The sequence below is a fragment of the Pteronotus mesoamericanus genome, unplaced genomic scaffold (genome assembly GCF_021234165.1).
Source record: "Pteronotus mesoamericanus isolate MK-2021 breed Mesoamerican mustached bat unplaced genomic scaffold, CSHL_Meso_final scaffold_54, whole genome shotgun sequence".
In the NCBI taxonomy this organism is placed as follows: Eukaryota; Metazoa; Chordata; class Mammalia; order Chiroptera; family Mormoopidae; genus Pteronotus; species Pteronotus mesoamericanus.
The window spans coordinates 47,280,271-47,297,020 of record NW_026555321.1 but is presented as its reverse complement, the minus strand read 5'-3'; the positions used below and the strand labels follow the sequence as shown (position 1 = coordinate 47,297,020).

The window sequence follows — 16,750 nt, the reverse complement described above, 5'->3', positions numbered from 1 at the left end:
TATGGCTGAGAAAGCATATTTTTAAAACTTCATAAAGGCTCATATTTTCATGTATTTCCCATCATTTGTGTGAAGAACTTTCAGAACTGTTTATGTTCAGACTTATCTTGAACTCTAAAGTTTTTCCAATCTCTCTTGATCTACTATAACTTAAGAACGTTCCTGGCACTGTTCGACAAAGTTGTGAGTTACAAAATCAGCCAGGATTCCATCTATGAATAGAATGTCTCATGACAATTTAATAGTTGCAGGGGCAGTGATACTTGTCTATAAACATTAAAGATTATTTTAAATCACTAGATACTGTTTCAAAATCAGCATCATGATGACAAAACAAAGTAACAAGTAACTTAAAAAAGAACTTCATTTCACCACTTGACAATTACCTTTTAAATAATAACCATCCCGGCCAAAGTGCCCCTTAGGATAGACAGATAATCAATCGATACATTCAATTTATAATTTATAATATTTAAGATTTTAAGTAATCCTTTTGGTTAGCTTCTCTCCTTCTAAAATCAAGAAAATGAGCAGCAACTTAGACGGATAGCAGCAAGTGTTTAGGCCAATATTATTTAAAAGCCGGGGAAGGTTCCCCACCCTGTGAGGAGAGAAAGTTATGCCTCACAATCTTCACTCAAAGTAACTTTTTATTTTTTGGCCTTTGTGCCAAAAGTCAAAGATACTAATTCTTCAAAGTACTGTTCAAGAGCATTACTGAAGTTTCGACCTCATATATATGGATCAAATTTTACCTATACTGCGGTTACTAGCTAGAGGTTAATTAAACACACTTCACTTTCATTGACAACTCTTCCCCTTTGAAAAACCTGGGAGAAACAAGGAGAACGAACCCAACTTCAGAAAGGAATCGAACAACCAGATCCATCCTACATAATTGCTTCATCCCGGAAATGAAGAGGCAGGATACTTGGGGGACAGGAAAATTGGAAAATAACTCCACGCTCAATAAAATATCAAACCTCGGTTCGAAACTCTGACACGCTGCCTGTGGCTAACTGAACCCATCCCACTGGAGATAAAACCAGTTGTATCGACGCTTGCTTCCCCTCAACCTCTCACCACGTAAAGGTCGCCCTTTGCGAGAAACTCATCGAAACTGAATCAAAGTGACTTTTGGGAAGAGATGCCAATACAATTCACAGTGTGTTCCGGAAATGTGTAACTCTACACACAAGGCAACGTTTCTCATTAAGCACCTCCCTCCCCCTTCACTTTCAACTTCCCCTTAAGATGGGGATAGTCACATAGACATTTTTTGAAAAAATCAAAGAAAACATAAATAAAAAGCACCCTATCCCTGAAGAGCGACGGGACCCCGGCGCCGGGTAGGACGTCGGGCACGACGCTCGCAGTCGAGCCGCGAGGTCCTCTTGGAGGTCGCCAAGTTTCTCCCTCCCCCTTTCCCAGCACCCACCGGCACCCCGGGGAGAAGGGACGGCCGCTGGGGCCCGCTCCGCGCCACCTGGACGCGGGGCCTTATTCGATCTCCGGCCGCGCCGGGCGCTAGTGCGCACATTCGAGACCCGCCCGGGCACGCGTGGGCGCTAACTTCGCGGGACCCTCGCGCCGCGCCCCCTGTTCCATGTCCCCGAGGCTCAGCCAGGTCCAGGCGCCCCCGTCACCCTCCCCACCCCCGAGGGGGCGAGCACACCCCCAGCAGTGGCAGTACGGATGGGGCGGCCGGGGCCGCGCGATCCCCTTTCCCTGGAAGGCGCGGGGTCCCAACCCCGGGCGGTTCGCAGCCCCCGCTGCACGGGCGCGCCCAGAGATCTCACCTGGCTGCTGGCGTCGGCCTCCGGGGCGGCCTCTGGGCGTGGGCCGGGCCGGGCGGGGGCGGCGGGGGGGCGGCGGGGATCGGGCTGCCGCCAGGGCCGCCGCCCGCCTGACCAGGCTCCCACACGTGCCGGCCGCGGCCGCCCCCAAGCAGTGTGCGCAGCGCGGGGAGCTCGGGTCCCGCGGCAGCGCGGCGCGGCGCGGCTCAGCTCAGGCGTCGGAGCGGGCGGCCGCGGGCGCCGCCGCCTCCGCCTCCATGGCTGTTTACCCGGCTGCATTGTGGGAGTTTGACCTCCGCCGCCGCCAACCGCCGCCTCAGCCTGCGCCGCCGCCGCCGCCGCGCACGCCATGGGAGCCGTGACTGACGGTGAGGCCGCTCCCGCCACCTTGGCCTGCTCCCGGGTGCCGCGGCCTGCACGGCCGCTTTCCGGAGCCCCTGGCCTCGCCACTGAACCTCCCGGGTCTCTACGGCCTCCCCTGGCCGCTTCCGGATGCCGCGCAGGGCCAGGGGTGGTGGTGCCGAGAGGGTGGTCGGGCCCCTGGGGCCCACGTGGGTGGGTGGTGCCTGGAAGGGGTCCGGGCTGTCGGGGACGAGCTGAGGGAGAGCTCGGTGTGGTAGTGGGCTCCGAGGAGCCACGCAGGGAAGGAGGTGGAGGAGGCTGCGCACCCGGGGTCCGCAGGTCGTGTGGACGGCGGAAAGCAGTGGGAATCCGGGGATGGGGCGGAGTTGGGACCAGCCGGGAAGGAGAGAAGGGTACCAGGAGTGTCGCCCTACAGATGGTGACACCTGGAGGAGTCCTCTGGACAGAATCGGAGGGGCTCCTCACCTTGGGGTGCATCACAGTGAGGCCCGGAACTGGCCCTGGGTTGGGGGTGGGGTGAGGGAGCCGGGTCAGTATTTTAAAGTGGATGTGAACCGCGTCTAAAGGACAGCCAGTGAATGTGCCTGTGAGACTCCTGAGGTGAGGAGCCAGTGTAGGTATGGGGCGACCGAGGGTAGATATTTAGAGGGTTTTTTTTGGAGTGTGTATGTGGCTCGGGGAGGAAGTTAGGGATAGAGGCTGGAAAGTTTTGAGGGCTGTTTAGGAAGGTGACCTGAGTGAGGAGGGTGGTCTGTGGACTGAAAGCAGAAATAAAATAACTTGCCGCCTTGGGGAGGGTGGACTGGCATGATGGGCAGCTGGAGGGAAAATCCAAAATGCTATCCAGTTGTTTGACATCTGGGAAGGGGACATACAGGGACGCTGTGTTTATTTGAGGAGGGAGTAATTAGTAGCCATAGTTACCTGTGTAGAGGACACTTCTGAAGAGTTGGGAGTAGACAGGTCCCCACAGTAAGGGGCCAGGCAATGGCAAGAAGAGTAATAGGGCCAAATTTGTGGATGTGATGGGGGGGCGGTAAGAGGGGAGGATCTTAAAGATCCAGAAACTTTATGGGAAAATTTAACTTTGCTTCATTCCAATTTCATTGATTCAGTAGATATTCATAGGCTTACAGCCCAGAACCTACAGGCAAGACCTTTTGCTTTCTGAGGTTGCAGTCTGGTGGAAAAGACACGTTGGATAATAGTTTCAAGTGTGGCCTGTGTTACCATAGGGAAAGTACAAGGTTGGGAACTGTAGAAGCATGTAACAAAGATTTCTTTAATCATTCTTGGAGATCAGAAGGCCCTCCTGAAAAAGTTAACTTTAATCTCATCATAAAGGATGAATAGATATAGTTGGACTAGTGTTCTAGGTGGGAAATGACTTGTGAAAAGGCCCCAAAGTTTTGGAAGAACACAAAGATTACAAATATTGGCTAGAATTTTGAAAGTTATGAACGAGAGATTTCTGAGGGCAATGGAAAATCATTAAAAGTTTTTAACACTGGTCTTTTGTGATCAGATTTGCATTAAAAAAAATATGACCACTATATTCTTCTGTGTGAAGAATGATGAGAGAAGGGAAAGTGCGAAGTTCCTTTCCCCACTTCTAACATTTATATAGTATTTATTGTATGTCAAATAGTATTCTAATTATTGTCCCCACTTTACAGATGAAATTGGGATATGAAGATACTAAGTAACTTGCCCAAAGTTGCACAGGTAGTAAGTTCTAGAGCCTGGGCTCAAAACCACGTGGTTTGGCTCCAGTGTTCTTCCCCTTCATCATTATTCATCTGGTCACACAGCTACTACTGCTGTGGTCCTGATAAGAGCTAATGGGGTTTCCAACAAAGTGGGAATGCAGAGAAGTAGACACGTGGGAGAGAAATTTATGAGGGAGAATGTCAGGACATCAATGACTGAGTGGATGTGAGGGGAAGGATCAAGGATTATCCTAGGTGTCTTGAGTTGAGTGACTCTATGCTTGTTAATGCCACTGTACTTCTCTATTTATTGAGGTAGAGAACTTCAGAGAGAGGTTTTGTCAGATAGGAGATAAGAAAGAAAGATGAGTTCTAGTAAAGTTACTGGCTACAGTCAAGTGCCCCCTATATCCTGAGAGGCCACAGGAAGTGCCACATGCAAGCTGTCTGACCTTTTGCAGGTTAATTAACTTCTTTGAGCCTCAGTTTCATTCTTTGGGTATAATAAAATCTACCTCGTAGGGTTGTTATGAGGATTAAATGCAGTAAAAGTTGTAAAGTGCTTTTCACTGAGTCTGACACATAATAATGTTCAGTAAATACTATTAAGTGTAAGAGCTGTTACTCATCTCTCCTCCACTTTCCTTAGATGAGAACTGTGACTCCTTCCTCTTTTTAATCTGCATGATTGTCCTTCTCTGTCTGTAGACAGATCTACCTCATACATTCTCCTTTTCTCTTTCCTAGAAGCAGTTAATCTTTCACTTATAACCATGTTATTTCATGTATACTGTTGCTGTAGCCCTTGACACTTTACTTGGCTTATTCTAGAAAATACAGCAGCTCACCATATGAGTAAACACAAAATAAATGGATGAGGAAGCAGGGGAAAAAGAACATGGAGACTAGGAAAAATAAGAGAAAGTTAGAAGTGAGGGTGATCCTCAAAATGCTAGGGTACACTTATTAAGAAAGCTATGGTGGATCTTGTTTCTCTAGCAATCTATACCAAGCGTCAGGAGGTTGTCCATTCTGTGATGTAGTGCATATGAGAGAAGGCAGCATTAGATAACCAGACAAGCAGTTTTTTTCTTAAACACTGGAGAAAAAGCTTATCTTTGGGGTGCTTATAAAGAAAAGCCAGTGTTACATTAACTTCTTTGTAGCACTGAGGATCATTGGGCTATAAATTAGCACATCACTTACTAGGTCAAGGAGGGCCAAATCACAAGTTAAAAAAGCCAATAGACTGTGGTTTAGGTGAGTAGCTTTGCTAGTCTGCCTTAATTTAGAGCAAGATTTTTTTTTTTTTTTTTTTTTTTTTTTTTTTGCTTGCTTGTTTGCTTTAAGAATATCTAGATCATAGAGGAAAGGACAAACTACAACTTCTTCAGGCAGTTCTCTCTAAATGTGGTTTTCTTCAACTGAGATTTTGGTAAAAATCAAGCAGAAGTAAGAGATGTGTGATAGGCCAACAAGTATCTATTGCATACTGTCTAGGCACAATGCCAGGTGCTGGCTTCAACAGTAAACTACAGAAGAAGGCCTGACTCCTACTTAGGGGAGAGAAGCAATTGTTTGTGATCGATCAGTAAATAAGATAGTTTTTGAAAAAGAACATAAGTAATTTCTGAAGTTAATTGAGTTCTGAAAATGAACTAGATAGAATGTAAGGGAGATTAATGGGGAAGGGCCACCAGCAACTAGGTTAAAATAGGTTGATCAAGTATGGCTGCTCTCAAAAGTGACATTTAATGTGAGACCCGCAGTTGTCAACTCTGTGAAGACCCCAGAAAAAGTATTCCATATAGAGTATTCCAGAAGCCTGAGGTGAAAACAAACTCTTCTCCCTCTAGGGAAGATAGCGGGGGGGGGGGGGGCGCGGGGCGAGGGCAGCCACTGGGACTGGATCCAGGTGAGCCAAGTGGATGGACCAAGGAGCAGTGTGACACAAAAGGAGGTTGGAAAAAATTACATGAAGAGTCTTATTGGCCATGGAAAGGAAATTGAGTTGTCTTCTGTGGATATTTGGAAGTGATTGGAATATTTTAAGCAGAAGATTAGTGATCTGTCTTTTCAATCATTCTGTTGCTGTGTAGAGAATGAATTCTCGAAAGGCAATAATGGAAGCAGGGAGGCCATTGGCATTGCAAGTGAGAGACAAAATAGGCTTGAATTAGGGTGATGGTGGTGAAAACTGAAAAGTGGGTGGCTTAGATATCTCAGTCATCCTGAGAGGTTCTTGGAGGAATACCAGTACCTGTCTCCAGAGCACAGAGGAAGGCTGTTGTCCTCTTATGAGTTTGATCTGAGGTGCCTGGCAAGGTGTTGTGCTCTCATGTAATCCTTGCATAATGGGTCTGCCTATCTAATTGAACTGGGAACTCTTGGAGGACAAGCTCTTTATTTCTTGCACCCAGCACGATGACACGTTGATTAATTAGGGGAACTTCCCTGCCTCAGAGGGAAGGAAAGAAACACCATTTTGTTATATGTAGATACTGTACTATTGATATTATCATCAGCACAGTCATTTTATAGATGGAAAAATGGAGGTCTTGGAAAGTCAATGACTTACTGTCATAGCCAGTTATTGGCACAGCCATTCTCTTTCCTCTCCTGTTGCACCCCAGCATTTTGATTAACTGAAGAGCAGTTTAGAAGTTGTCACTTTGAATTTAAACTATGTTCACAGTTTATATTTTGTATGTGGTAATTTAAAAGGTGCTAAACAGTGTCAGTACCCTGATAGAAATCATTTCAGAAACCTTTTTGTGATATAGAATTAGGTAGATATATTGATATGTCAGCAACAGATGGGAGGTGAGAAGGGGCTGGTAAGGAGCTGGATGTGACAGTGCCTTCCATTTAATAGAGCTTGTTGGTTTTGACAGTGTTTAGTTTTTTTTTTTAATTAGAATGTGTAATTCATGGCTAAATACTCGTTAAAACTTGAAATAATGGTTTTAATTATGCCTATGATCAATGTGACAAAATAATGGAACTGTACAATGACTTTCTAATCATGTAATTGTTTATATTTTCCTTTAACTGCAGAAGAGACACCACTAGTCTGTAAAGGAAGATAATAATACATAACTCTATAGGGTTGTTTCAAGGATGAAGTATATTATATGTAAAGCACTTTGAATGACCATTTATTTTATTGTCCAGAACAGGATACTTTTCAGAGTGATAGGAAACAAAAAAGATCTAAGGTCATCAAATAGGAGTGTATAAACACCGTATAAGTGTCTGCTGCTGCTGCTGTTATTTCTATTTCAATTGCTGATGCAGTGTTACTTAGATGAGCACAGGGGTTTTTTTGTTTTTTTGTTCTGTTTTTTTCACTAGTGCCAATGAATTTGCCCACTTTGTTCCTTAGGCCATGGCCCCAGCACAGGGGTTACTACTGCTGTTCAATTATTAAATAATGTTTCCTTAGCCAAAATAAGTGGTTTCACAATGCAGGATTGGAGTTTCAACCTTGACTTTATTAGCACTGTACTCTAAATATTTAAATAAATCTAGAGAAAAACAAAGGACCTCAACACAGTATTTTTACTTTGACATCTGCAATTTATTTAGGCTGGTCCTAAGTATCTCACAACAGATCAGTATTTACATAAAGGAATCAAATTATCTTATTTTTTTCCACTTCCATTTTTGTGTCTTCTTCATAGTGTTGGCCTTAAAATTGTTTTTAATGATTTTAAGCTTCCTGAAAGGATTGGCTAGGTGTTATTTTACCATAAGGAAGCTAACACAATGGAATATATGTAATTCACCTTAAGAACTCTTGAGCAGTGGTGAACTAATGATAAATCTAAAAGGAATCTGCATATACATTGTTTTTACATGGCCTTAGTTTCTCCTCTTGTTAACAGTTCAGGTCAAGCCAATTTCTTCTCGTTATTAACACATCATAGGTTTATTAAGAAACATTTCTTAGAATTTTTAATACAGAAAAGAATGAAGGAATAATACCTCAAAATGGCCATTAACTGTATTACCTAGATAACCACCGTTGATTTTTTTTTTAAAGTAATGTCAGAAAATTCAAGAAGAAATGTGACAAGTGAGCACCTTCTCCTAATTATGTTCTATTACTAATTCCCTCTCCTCAAAGGTAGTCACTAGAAACTTTCTTGTGTTCCCTTCTGGAATGGTTTTTAAATGCTCACAAAAGACCTGGGCACGGTGGCTCAGTGGATTGAGTACTGGCCTGCGAACCAAAGGATCACAAGTTCAAGTCCCAGTCAGGACACATGCCTGGCTTGCAGGCCAGCTCCCTGGTAGGAGGCATGCACAAGGAAACCACACATTGATGTTTCTCTCCCTCCCTTACCCCTTCTCAATAAATAAATAAAAATAAATGCTCATAAAAGATAAAAAGCAACTTCTTTGGTTCCCAACTCCTGAATTTGAGTCCCAGCTCTACTCTTCTTGTGATATTTAATTCAGGGCAAGTGAAAATATTTTCTACCTGCACCTGTAAAATAGGAGTAATAATATCTACTTACTAGGGCTGTTACAGAGATTACATGTGTTTATATGTGAAAACAACTTAGAACAATACTTAGCATATTGCAAGCATTATGTATTTATTAAAATGCCAATATGTATGTATATATCCTTTAAAATCTTATATGAGGCCCAGTTATCTTGCAGAGGGTGAGCCCTTTGTAACACAGGCTTCCCCCACTGGGTGAATGTTTTAGGAACCCATCTGTATCAGTGTACCAACTGGTGTTGTTATGAGAGTCTGTGTTCGGCCTCAGTGAAATTTTTTGAAGACTCTTTCAACACATTTGCCCATTTCATGCAGCCAATACATAAGAGGTGAAACAAAAAAATGGCAGAAGCACTAAAAGGCATCAAAATCGACAAGTTCAGAAACTGTTTTGGGTAGTGGAAAAAATGTCTCGATAGGAGTATTTCATCAAATAGAGAGTACTTTGAAGGTGACTGAATAACAACTGTGGGTTTTGAAAGGAATATTAATCTGGGTTTATGAGAGATTGTCTGTCCACACTAAAATGAGAACACAATTTAAATGGCTGTGCCACCTGACAAGAGGCTTGGAAATGGAGAGTTGGTCCTGTGACTATAAAGGAAGACTTTTTTCCTGCTTCTCTGTTTATGGAAAATGGGCATTAAAATCTAACCCTCAGAAAAGACTTTTTGAGGCTTAGTGTATTAAGTAATTTTATATTTCTTCTAGGTATAGGTTGGTAGATAAGATAGGAAGGGACCTAAATGCATTTCAATTTTGTGAACAAATATTTGCTCATCAGCAACAGGTGTCATACTGATTTTAAAGTGATTTTTGAGTGCCAGATATTTTGTAGGTATAATTATGGTTCAACATATAATATAACTGAGGGCAGTGGGAAATCTTCCTATAAACTTAAAGTCAAATGGAAAGCCACCATTCTCCAGGCAGATGTTAAGCATTTGGGTTTAAAAGCTCTTTCTAGATGATGTTGATCTTCATAGTAAAGAAAGTAATTATGACAACTAAGGAATGGTATTGACAACATCAATAAAATAGTTTCTAAGCCATCATTACTGTTATACAGGGTGTGCCAAGGCCCGCCAGAATTATTAATATTAGTATTCAAATTGCTTATAAAGGGCTTCAACCATGATAATGATTTATGAAGTGAATGTATATAGTAAATGAAACTTTTTTAGGTGTGTTCAATTTAGAGATAATGGATGAGGTATCATTAAAAATAATAATGCTTATACCATGTGTGTTAGGAACTGTCAACAGTGGGCCATCCTTGAATTTCACAAGAGCAGAGCCTGTTTTCAAACTGGCACCTCACCCCTTCATTTGATTTTGTTTCTATTGGAGTTGTGCTTTGCTTTATATATGGTTTTTCAGTAATTCTCATCCCCAGAAAAAATTTTTTTTTAAAGATTTTATTTATTTCTAGACAAAGGAGAAGGGAGGGAGGGAAAGAAACAACATGTTTGGCTCTCGCACGCCCCCTACTGAGGACCTTGCCTGCAGCCCAGGCATGTGCCCTGACTGGGAATCGAACCTGTGACCCTTTGATTTGCAGGCTGGTGCTCAGTCCACTGAACCACATCAGCCAGGGCCCTTGAGAATTTTTTAGGCAACTCTCCATGCAGTTTAAGCTAGAAATATTGTGACCTTGCAATAACAAGGTTGAGACAGAAGTAAATTTGTGAGAGATCATAATTGGGCAAAACTTCGTATGCATAAATGGATATCTATCTACGTATATTGATTTATCTATAGAATTTCAACATTCTGCCATTTTTAGGATGATACAAATTGCAGATTAAATTTAACGTAAGGATAAGGATACCCTTTTTTTCCCCTGCTTTTCTACTATGAACAGGCATTATGCTCCTTGTATATATTTTCATAAAGTTTCACGGAAGTTTTACAAAGTGGATAGTTTTATTCCCATTTTACAGATGAAGTTAAATATTGGTCACATACTTACACATACCCAAAGTAAACACTGTGTGGGCTGAGCAGAACAGTGGCCTCAGTTTTGACTTTTGACCCAGCAGTTTGGCTGTGAAGACATGCTCTGCTCTTAGAAAAGGGACAGGACTGAAGGCAGAAAGTGGCCTTGACTGTCTTGATGGAATCCTCGGCTGGGGCCACCAGACTGGTCATACCAGACTCTTCTTTGTGCCTCCCAGTGTTGGCATTGGTCCTGCCTTCTTCTAAGTCTCTTCTTAGCCCTGACCTGCCTTTCAGGACCTGTGATTCTAATCTCTACTTTAATTCATGGCATTTTAGCTCCTAACTGTATATATACTTTGGTAGCCCCCTAACTAACCTCCTGGCCTTTGGCCTTTCTCCATTTGTAGTGCACTTCATACACTGCCCTCAGCCTAATCCTGCCAGAAAGTCCTACCCATGAATCTTTAGAAACTCCCAGGTGCTTACCAGCAAGATTCAAGTCTACTAATATGGCTTTTACTAGTGTGGACTCCCACAATCTGACCACAAACAGCCTTTATGGGCTTGGGTCCCAGTATTTGTCTTCACTCACCCTGCCTCACTGGTGTTCTAGGGTAGCCAAGTCCCTGGTCCGGCTGCTGCAGTTTACAGTTTTCTCCCTGCCTGGAGTGGGGGCCAGGAAAAGGACTTTAGCTTACTATCTTTTTTAACAGTGGCATAATTGATATACAAAGACCTGCACATATTCAGTGTGTATAGTTCATTGCATTTGGACATATGCAAACTCCTATGATAACATCACTACATGATAGCTTTCATTTTCAAATAACAGCTAACAGATTTTGAGTATGCATATGGCTCAAAAGCAAATAATATAAAAAGATATTTCCCCACCTTCTAGCCCATTCCTCATCTATTCTGCTTATACTCCCCTCTATCGGTTTTATTAGTTTCTTGTATATCATTTCAGGGTATCTTTGTGACTATATGTTCTTATTCCTCATTTTTATATGAAAGAAACATGCCAAACGTACAGTTCTTCACCATGCTCTTTAACAAGTTATCTTAAATGATTGCTGTGTCAGCATGTTGACGTTTTTGTTTTATAGAGCTTCATGCTATTTCATCATATTCCTGTACCAAAATTTATTTAATTCGTCCCCTGTTGATGGACATATATAATGCATGTATGCAAGTAGTATATCTAGCATTGGTTTAAAGGTAAAATATTTGAAATTTTGTTAGGTGCCTTTTAGCTTTTTTGATTGATGATTTTTAAATATCAAAAGAGCAACTCAAAATCAACTTGCCCTAAAACCCCCAAACCAAAGGGAGCTCTCCTAATTTCTTCTACTGTGTGTCCGAGCCACTCATTTAATAATCACAGCCTTCTGGGTGTGTGTATTCATATGCGTATTATTTCTCCAAGTAGAGTGAAAGAACTTACTCTGGTACCTTAGAGACAGACACATCTGCTCATTGATCAAATATTCATGTCTTTTGTTCAAAAAGAGAAATCTCTGCTGCTAACCTGAAAATGATACAGTTGGCTGCTACTTGTTAGTGTTTTATGGAGACCAACCTCTCCTTGGGTGGGAGAGGTGGGTTGCCCCAGGAGGGCACCACAAATCCAATTTTAAAATATTTTTTGAACATCAGAAATGTAGACACAGTGTGAGAGGCTAGGAAGAAAAAAGAATGAGCAAGACATGGAACTGGCCCTCGTGAACCCTTTCCCAAGTTTACTTGGCCTTTACAGTATTTTAAACATTTTTCAAAAACTTTTGTAATTGGGATATTACATATATAAAAGTGAACAGATGTTAAGTATACAGGTGGAAAGATAGCAAATCTGTTTGCAACTTTTTTTTTTTTGGTTAGTTACCAGACTTAAAAAAAAATCTCTTGAAAAACAAGTTCTGGTAGTAACTTCCCCTTAGTTACGATAGTCACTCCCCAATTTCTCTATTCCTTGAATGCATTTACATTTGAGATCCCTGGTCATAAACAAAGTAGTATATCCAGACATCTGGGAGAAAGGAGGAGTTTGGGGAGGCAGGGTTAGGGGTAGGGGGTTTGGAAAAGCAAGGATAAAAAGACTGGCAAAGGAATTGAACAGTATCAGTTGAATGCCAGACTGCTTACCCATTGTTATGTTTCCTTTTATTTTAACAAAGTTAAAATATGTTTGTGGTTTTTAAAAAAATCAGTTCATTTTCTGCATTTTCATCTCTTCAAGGACTGTGTTTTGTCTGTCTCCTCAAATAACATTGTTGGTGGTTAAAAACTGAAAGCTTTTACAAACTAATTTTTAAAAAAAATTTTTTATAGTAAAAATCTTTAAAAAAAAGAGTTTATTTATTTTTTAGAGAGCGGGAGAGAAACATCAATGCGTGGTTACATTTCGTGCGCCCCCTGCTGGGGACCTGGCCTGAAACCTAGGCATGTGTCCAACGTTGGGAATCAAGCCGGTGACCCTTTGGTTCGCAAGCCGGTGCTCAATCCACTGAGCCACACCAGCTAGGGCTAATTTTCTATTTAAAGTGTAAAATTAAAACACCTGATGAATCTGTTGTTTAAGCAGCCTATAAAAGCCATGGTTCTGAGAACAAAACCCAATTCTAAAATGTTTATCTGATGTCACAGTAAATTTTAAAATGAGCCATCAGCCTTATAGAGTTTATCTCTGCTGCACCTGCGCTCAAAAATATTTCTGCCTACACACAGGAACCGTTGTTTAAAGATTTGCTCTTAATTCATCAGGCAGGCTCTCCAGGAAGTATTTATACTTTAAAATTTATTATTAAAAAATGCATGCACATGTTAAAAACCCAACAAACAATTCTACAAAGCCATTTATAAAATTAAATCTCATCCTTTGTCATCTCTCTTACCAAAAACAACCAGTAGTATCAGTATCTTGTGTATCCTTCCAAAGATATTCTCTGAATACATAAACACACTACGTGTGTGATGTATGCACACATAATGCAGACACATAGCATGCCTCTCCCTTTTCTACACAAATGGCAACAAGCTCTATGCTTCTCTGTATCTGTTTTGTTTTCATTTTACTTAGTATATCTAACTTTTGTGTGTGTGCATGTGGCAATAGTATATATATCCACACTATTCTTTTGGCTGCATAATATGTTTCATAGTTTAACCAGTTTCTTCCTGGTGAATGTTTAGTTTTGCAATCTTTCCTCTACAAACAACACTGTTAAGGACATCCCTTTACATTTATCTTTGTGCATGGGTACACATGAATCTATATTATGAATTCCTAGAATGTGCATTTTAAATATTGTTTTTAGTCAGTTGCCCTACAAAGAGTGTAGCTGTTTACATTCCATCAGTGTAAGTGCAATTTCTCAGCACCCTTGTTAACATTTTTATTACCAGGTCTTTTGATCTTTACCATTCTGATACGTGAAAATGATATATTGCAGTTTCAAATTGCCTCTTTCCTGTTGTGATCCAGCATGATTTTGTTCAGGAAGAATACTAGCTCCCAGCTGCCAGACCACTTCTTACTCATCATAATCATTTCTGCTTCTTTTCTAATTCCTCTTTTTCTTTGCCTTAAAGCAAAAGTGAAACAGACTTGTTTAAAAAATAAAAACAAAAAAGCCTTCATGGGGAAAAAAATTGCAAATATAATAACTAAATTACACATTTTAAAAAACAAATCCATTCCTTTTTCTCTGCTCCATCTCTCATTCTTTTTTCCTAGTCTGCCATTATATCCTTAAATCCTCTTTTCCCTCTGTTCCTGTTACCAGCACCTCATACTAGTCAGAGACAAGAACACTTCAGTTTTCTTTCCATTTGAACGTTTTTCCCCCGAAGAAGCTCTCTAAGAATTATTGGCTTATTTCCTTGGTGGTACCTGAAAATTAATTCTACTCAACAACTCAGCAAGTAGAATCACAGTTCTGTGAGGGCATGGCTTTTCACTGCTACAACCCCAGTCCCTAGAATAGTGCCTGACACATATAGACTTACAAATACTTAGTAAGTAACTTAGTAACTTAGTAAGTAACTTAGTAAGTAACTGACACAGTAACTTACAAATACATAGTAAGTAGTAAAGCCTACATAATATAGAATTGACCATTTTAACATTTTTTAAGTGTGCAATCTAGTGGCACTGAATACATTTACATTTCAGTAATTTTCTTTTGGATGAATGAAATAGTGATATTGGTTATGTTCCTGAAATTAACAAGAGCCAGACAGTCTCTTTAATTCACATCAATTCTTCTTTCCTCCAGATGAAGTCATACGGAAGCGTCTCCTAATTGATGGAGATGGTGCTGGAGATGATCGCAGAATTAATCTGCTAGTGAAAAGTTTCATTAAATGGTGCAATTCTGGATCCCAGGAAGAGGGGTATTTCTGTTTACTGTTGTTTCTATACCAATGTCCCAATATGATTTTAGACCTTATACACAATCCCGTTAATATTGCAAATTTTTATTCACCTTAAATATGCAATTAAGTCAACTCTTGGTTAATCAAGAGTAGATTTTTCTGGCCTTAATATTCTCACTGGAGAGGCCTAGTAAATGTTTATTAAAATGTGCAGAAGGCATAGTGGTAAGAAGAAGTGAAGATTAAATCCAGACCATTATTTGGTCACTTTTAGCAGATAAGTGTTTAAATATCTAAATGAAATGTTCTTTTTTTAGTAAGCTAATAGGGTGCTGCAAAGTTTTACATATACTTAATAACTTTTTAAATTAGAAAATTTTTCATTTGAATTAGCTTTTCACATAATTATATAGAGTGAAAAAATTGTGAGAATTGTGAAGATTAAAAAAATCTGGTCAAAGTATTTTTAAAAGTATTTAAAAACAAAAATTCAAGCAAGTAGCTATATGGATTAAACTTATAGGAACAACAGTTCCATGTTTGCATTTGTAACTAAAGTAGTTTATGAATTCAAATATAGTACATTTGGAAAAAGAAAACATAAGGGACAGATATTCTAAATTATTTTAAAGCAAAGGATTCTCTCAGAACTTTATGTAATTTGCAAATCTTTGTCCGCACTGTAAATATTTCAACTTCGGTAATCCACAAAAATCTTTAAACTTTCCTTTTTTTTTAATTAGATACAGCCAGTACCAACGTATGCTGAGTACACTATCCCAGTGTGAATTTTCAATGGGCAAAACTTTGCTGGTATATGATATGAATCTCAGAGAAATGGAAAATTATGAAAAAATTTACAAAGAAATAGGTAAAGAAACTTAAAGTAATTAATATTTCTTTATCTGTAATTTTAATTTTTATGGCCTAAAGGAAATAATACCTGCTAACATTTTTCTTTGATAAGAGGTAAAATAATAACAATATTAATAGTAAAAATATAGTAAAATTAGTTACAGAAATGTATTTTAATATGATACAGTACTTTAAGTTACAGCTATTTTTTTAAACATCAGCATTGATTTTATTAGCAAAGGAACTTAATTTAAAAACATTTTAAAATTGAAAATGGATGGAAATTATACATGTTGTTATGACTATCTTTAAAAAACCTTTTTATATAGAATGTAGCATTGCTGGAGCACATGAAAAAATTGCTGAGTGTAAAAAGCAAATTCTTCAAGCAAAACGAATACGAAAAAATCGCCAAGGTAAGGGTTTTGTGGGATTTAGTATGCACATACTTTATTATTGACAAGTATTTTCATGCTCTTTTTAATGTTGTGAGGTAGACTCTTCAGCTAGAATTAACCTGAATTATAAAGAAGAATTAGGAGCCAAGTTGAATTCTTTAAAATTACATTCTTTAAAATAGCAGAGAAGGAAAGCTATGCTGAAAAAACATTTTTTTTTTACTGGATTGAATTGATTATGCAAGTATTTCTTCAGTATTCAGGTTTTTGTTTGTTTATTTGTCTTCTGTCTTCAGAACCCTTTGCCTAAATAATATTACGGTTATTTAGGAAAGGCTATTTACATAAGTATACTAGATTTACATTTCTGTTTGCTGTTTGTTTGTTTAATGGAACTACTTTAAAAAAAGAAAAGAATTTAAGCTCATTTTGTAAAAAGGAGGCATACATTTACAAGCTGCCTAAATAATAAGAGGAAGTTTAAGTTTTGTTTTGATCTCTTTTGTTTATAAATTAGGGTATGTCATTATTGCAATCCATAGAAACTATTTCAAAATAATTTGTAATGGCAGAGGCATTGTTCCTCCTATATGTAAATTGAAAGAAAGACAAAACTATAATGTATAATCAGAATTGTGACATATATGAAAAACTAAAAGGAAATGGAAAATGTTAATGGTTATTTGGTGGTTGCAGTCTTTTATGGCTTAAATTTTTTTCTTTTTTTTCTTTTTTCCTTTTTTTTCACTAAGCATGTATTATTTTGTAATCTAAAAAATTTTTATTAAAAATCACACT

The 16,750-nt window shown here is 39.5% G+C and overlaps 2 protein-coding genes across 3 annotated transcripts in view; one reads left to right on the top strand and one right to left on the bottom strand.

Annotated features, from left to right (window-relative positions):
- ATXN7 (ataxin 7) overlaps window positions 1-1,861 on the bottom strand; it is a 134,864-nt gene extending 133,003 nt beyond the window's left edge. For both annotated transcript variants that reach the window (XM_054595909.1, XM_054595910.1), the window contains exon 1: window positions 1,800-1,861. The gene's annotated coding sequence lies outside the window, so the exon portion shown is untranslated. The remainder of the gene's footprint in view (window positions 1-1,799) is intronic.
- Window positions 1,862-2,057: 196 nt separating this feature from the next.
- THOC7 (THO complex subunit 7) overlaps window positions 2,058-16,750 on the top strand; it is a 20,895-nt gene continuing 6,202 nt past the window's right edge. The window contains exons 1-4 of the mRNA XM_054594859.1: window positions 2,058-2,164; window positions 14,600-14,717; window positions 15,443-15,570; window positions 15,884-15,970. Of these exons, the coding sequence (XP_054450834.1) occupies window positions 2,146-2,164; window positions 14,600-14,717; window positions 15,443-15,570; window positions 15,884-15,970 (352 nt within the window). The 5' untranslated portion in view covers window positions 2,058-2,145. The remainder of the gene's footprint in view (window positions 2,165-14,599; window positions 14,718-15,442; window positions 15,571-15,883; window positions 15,971-16,750) is intronic.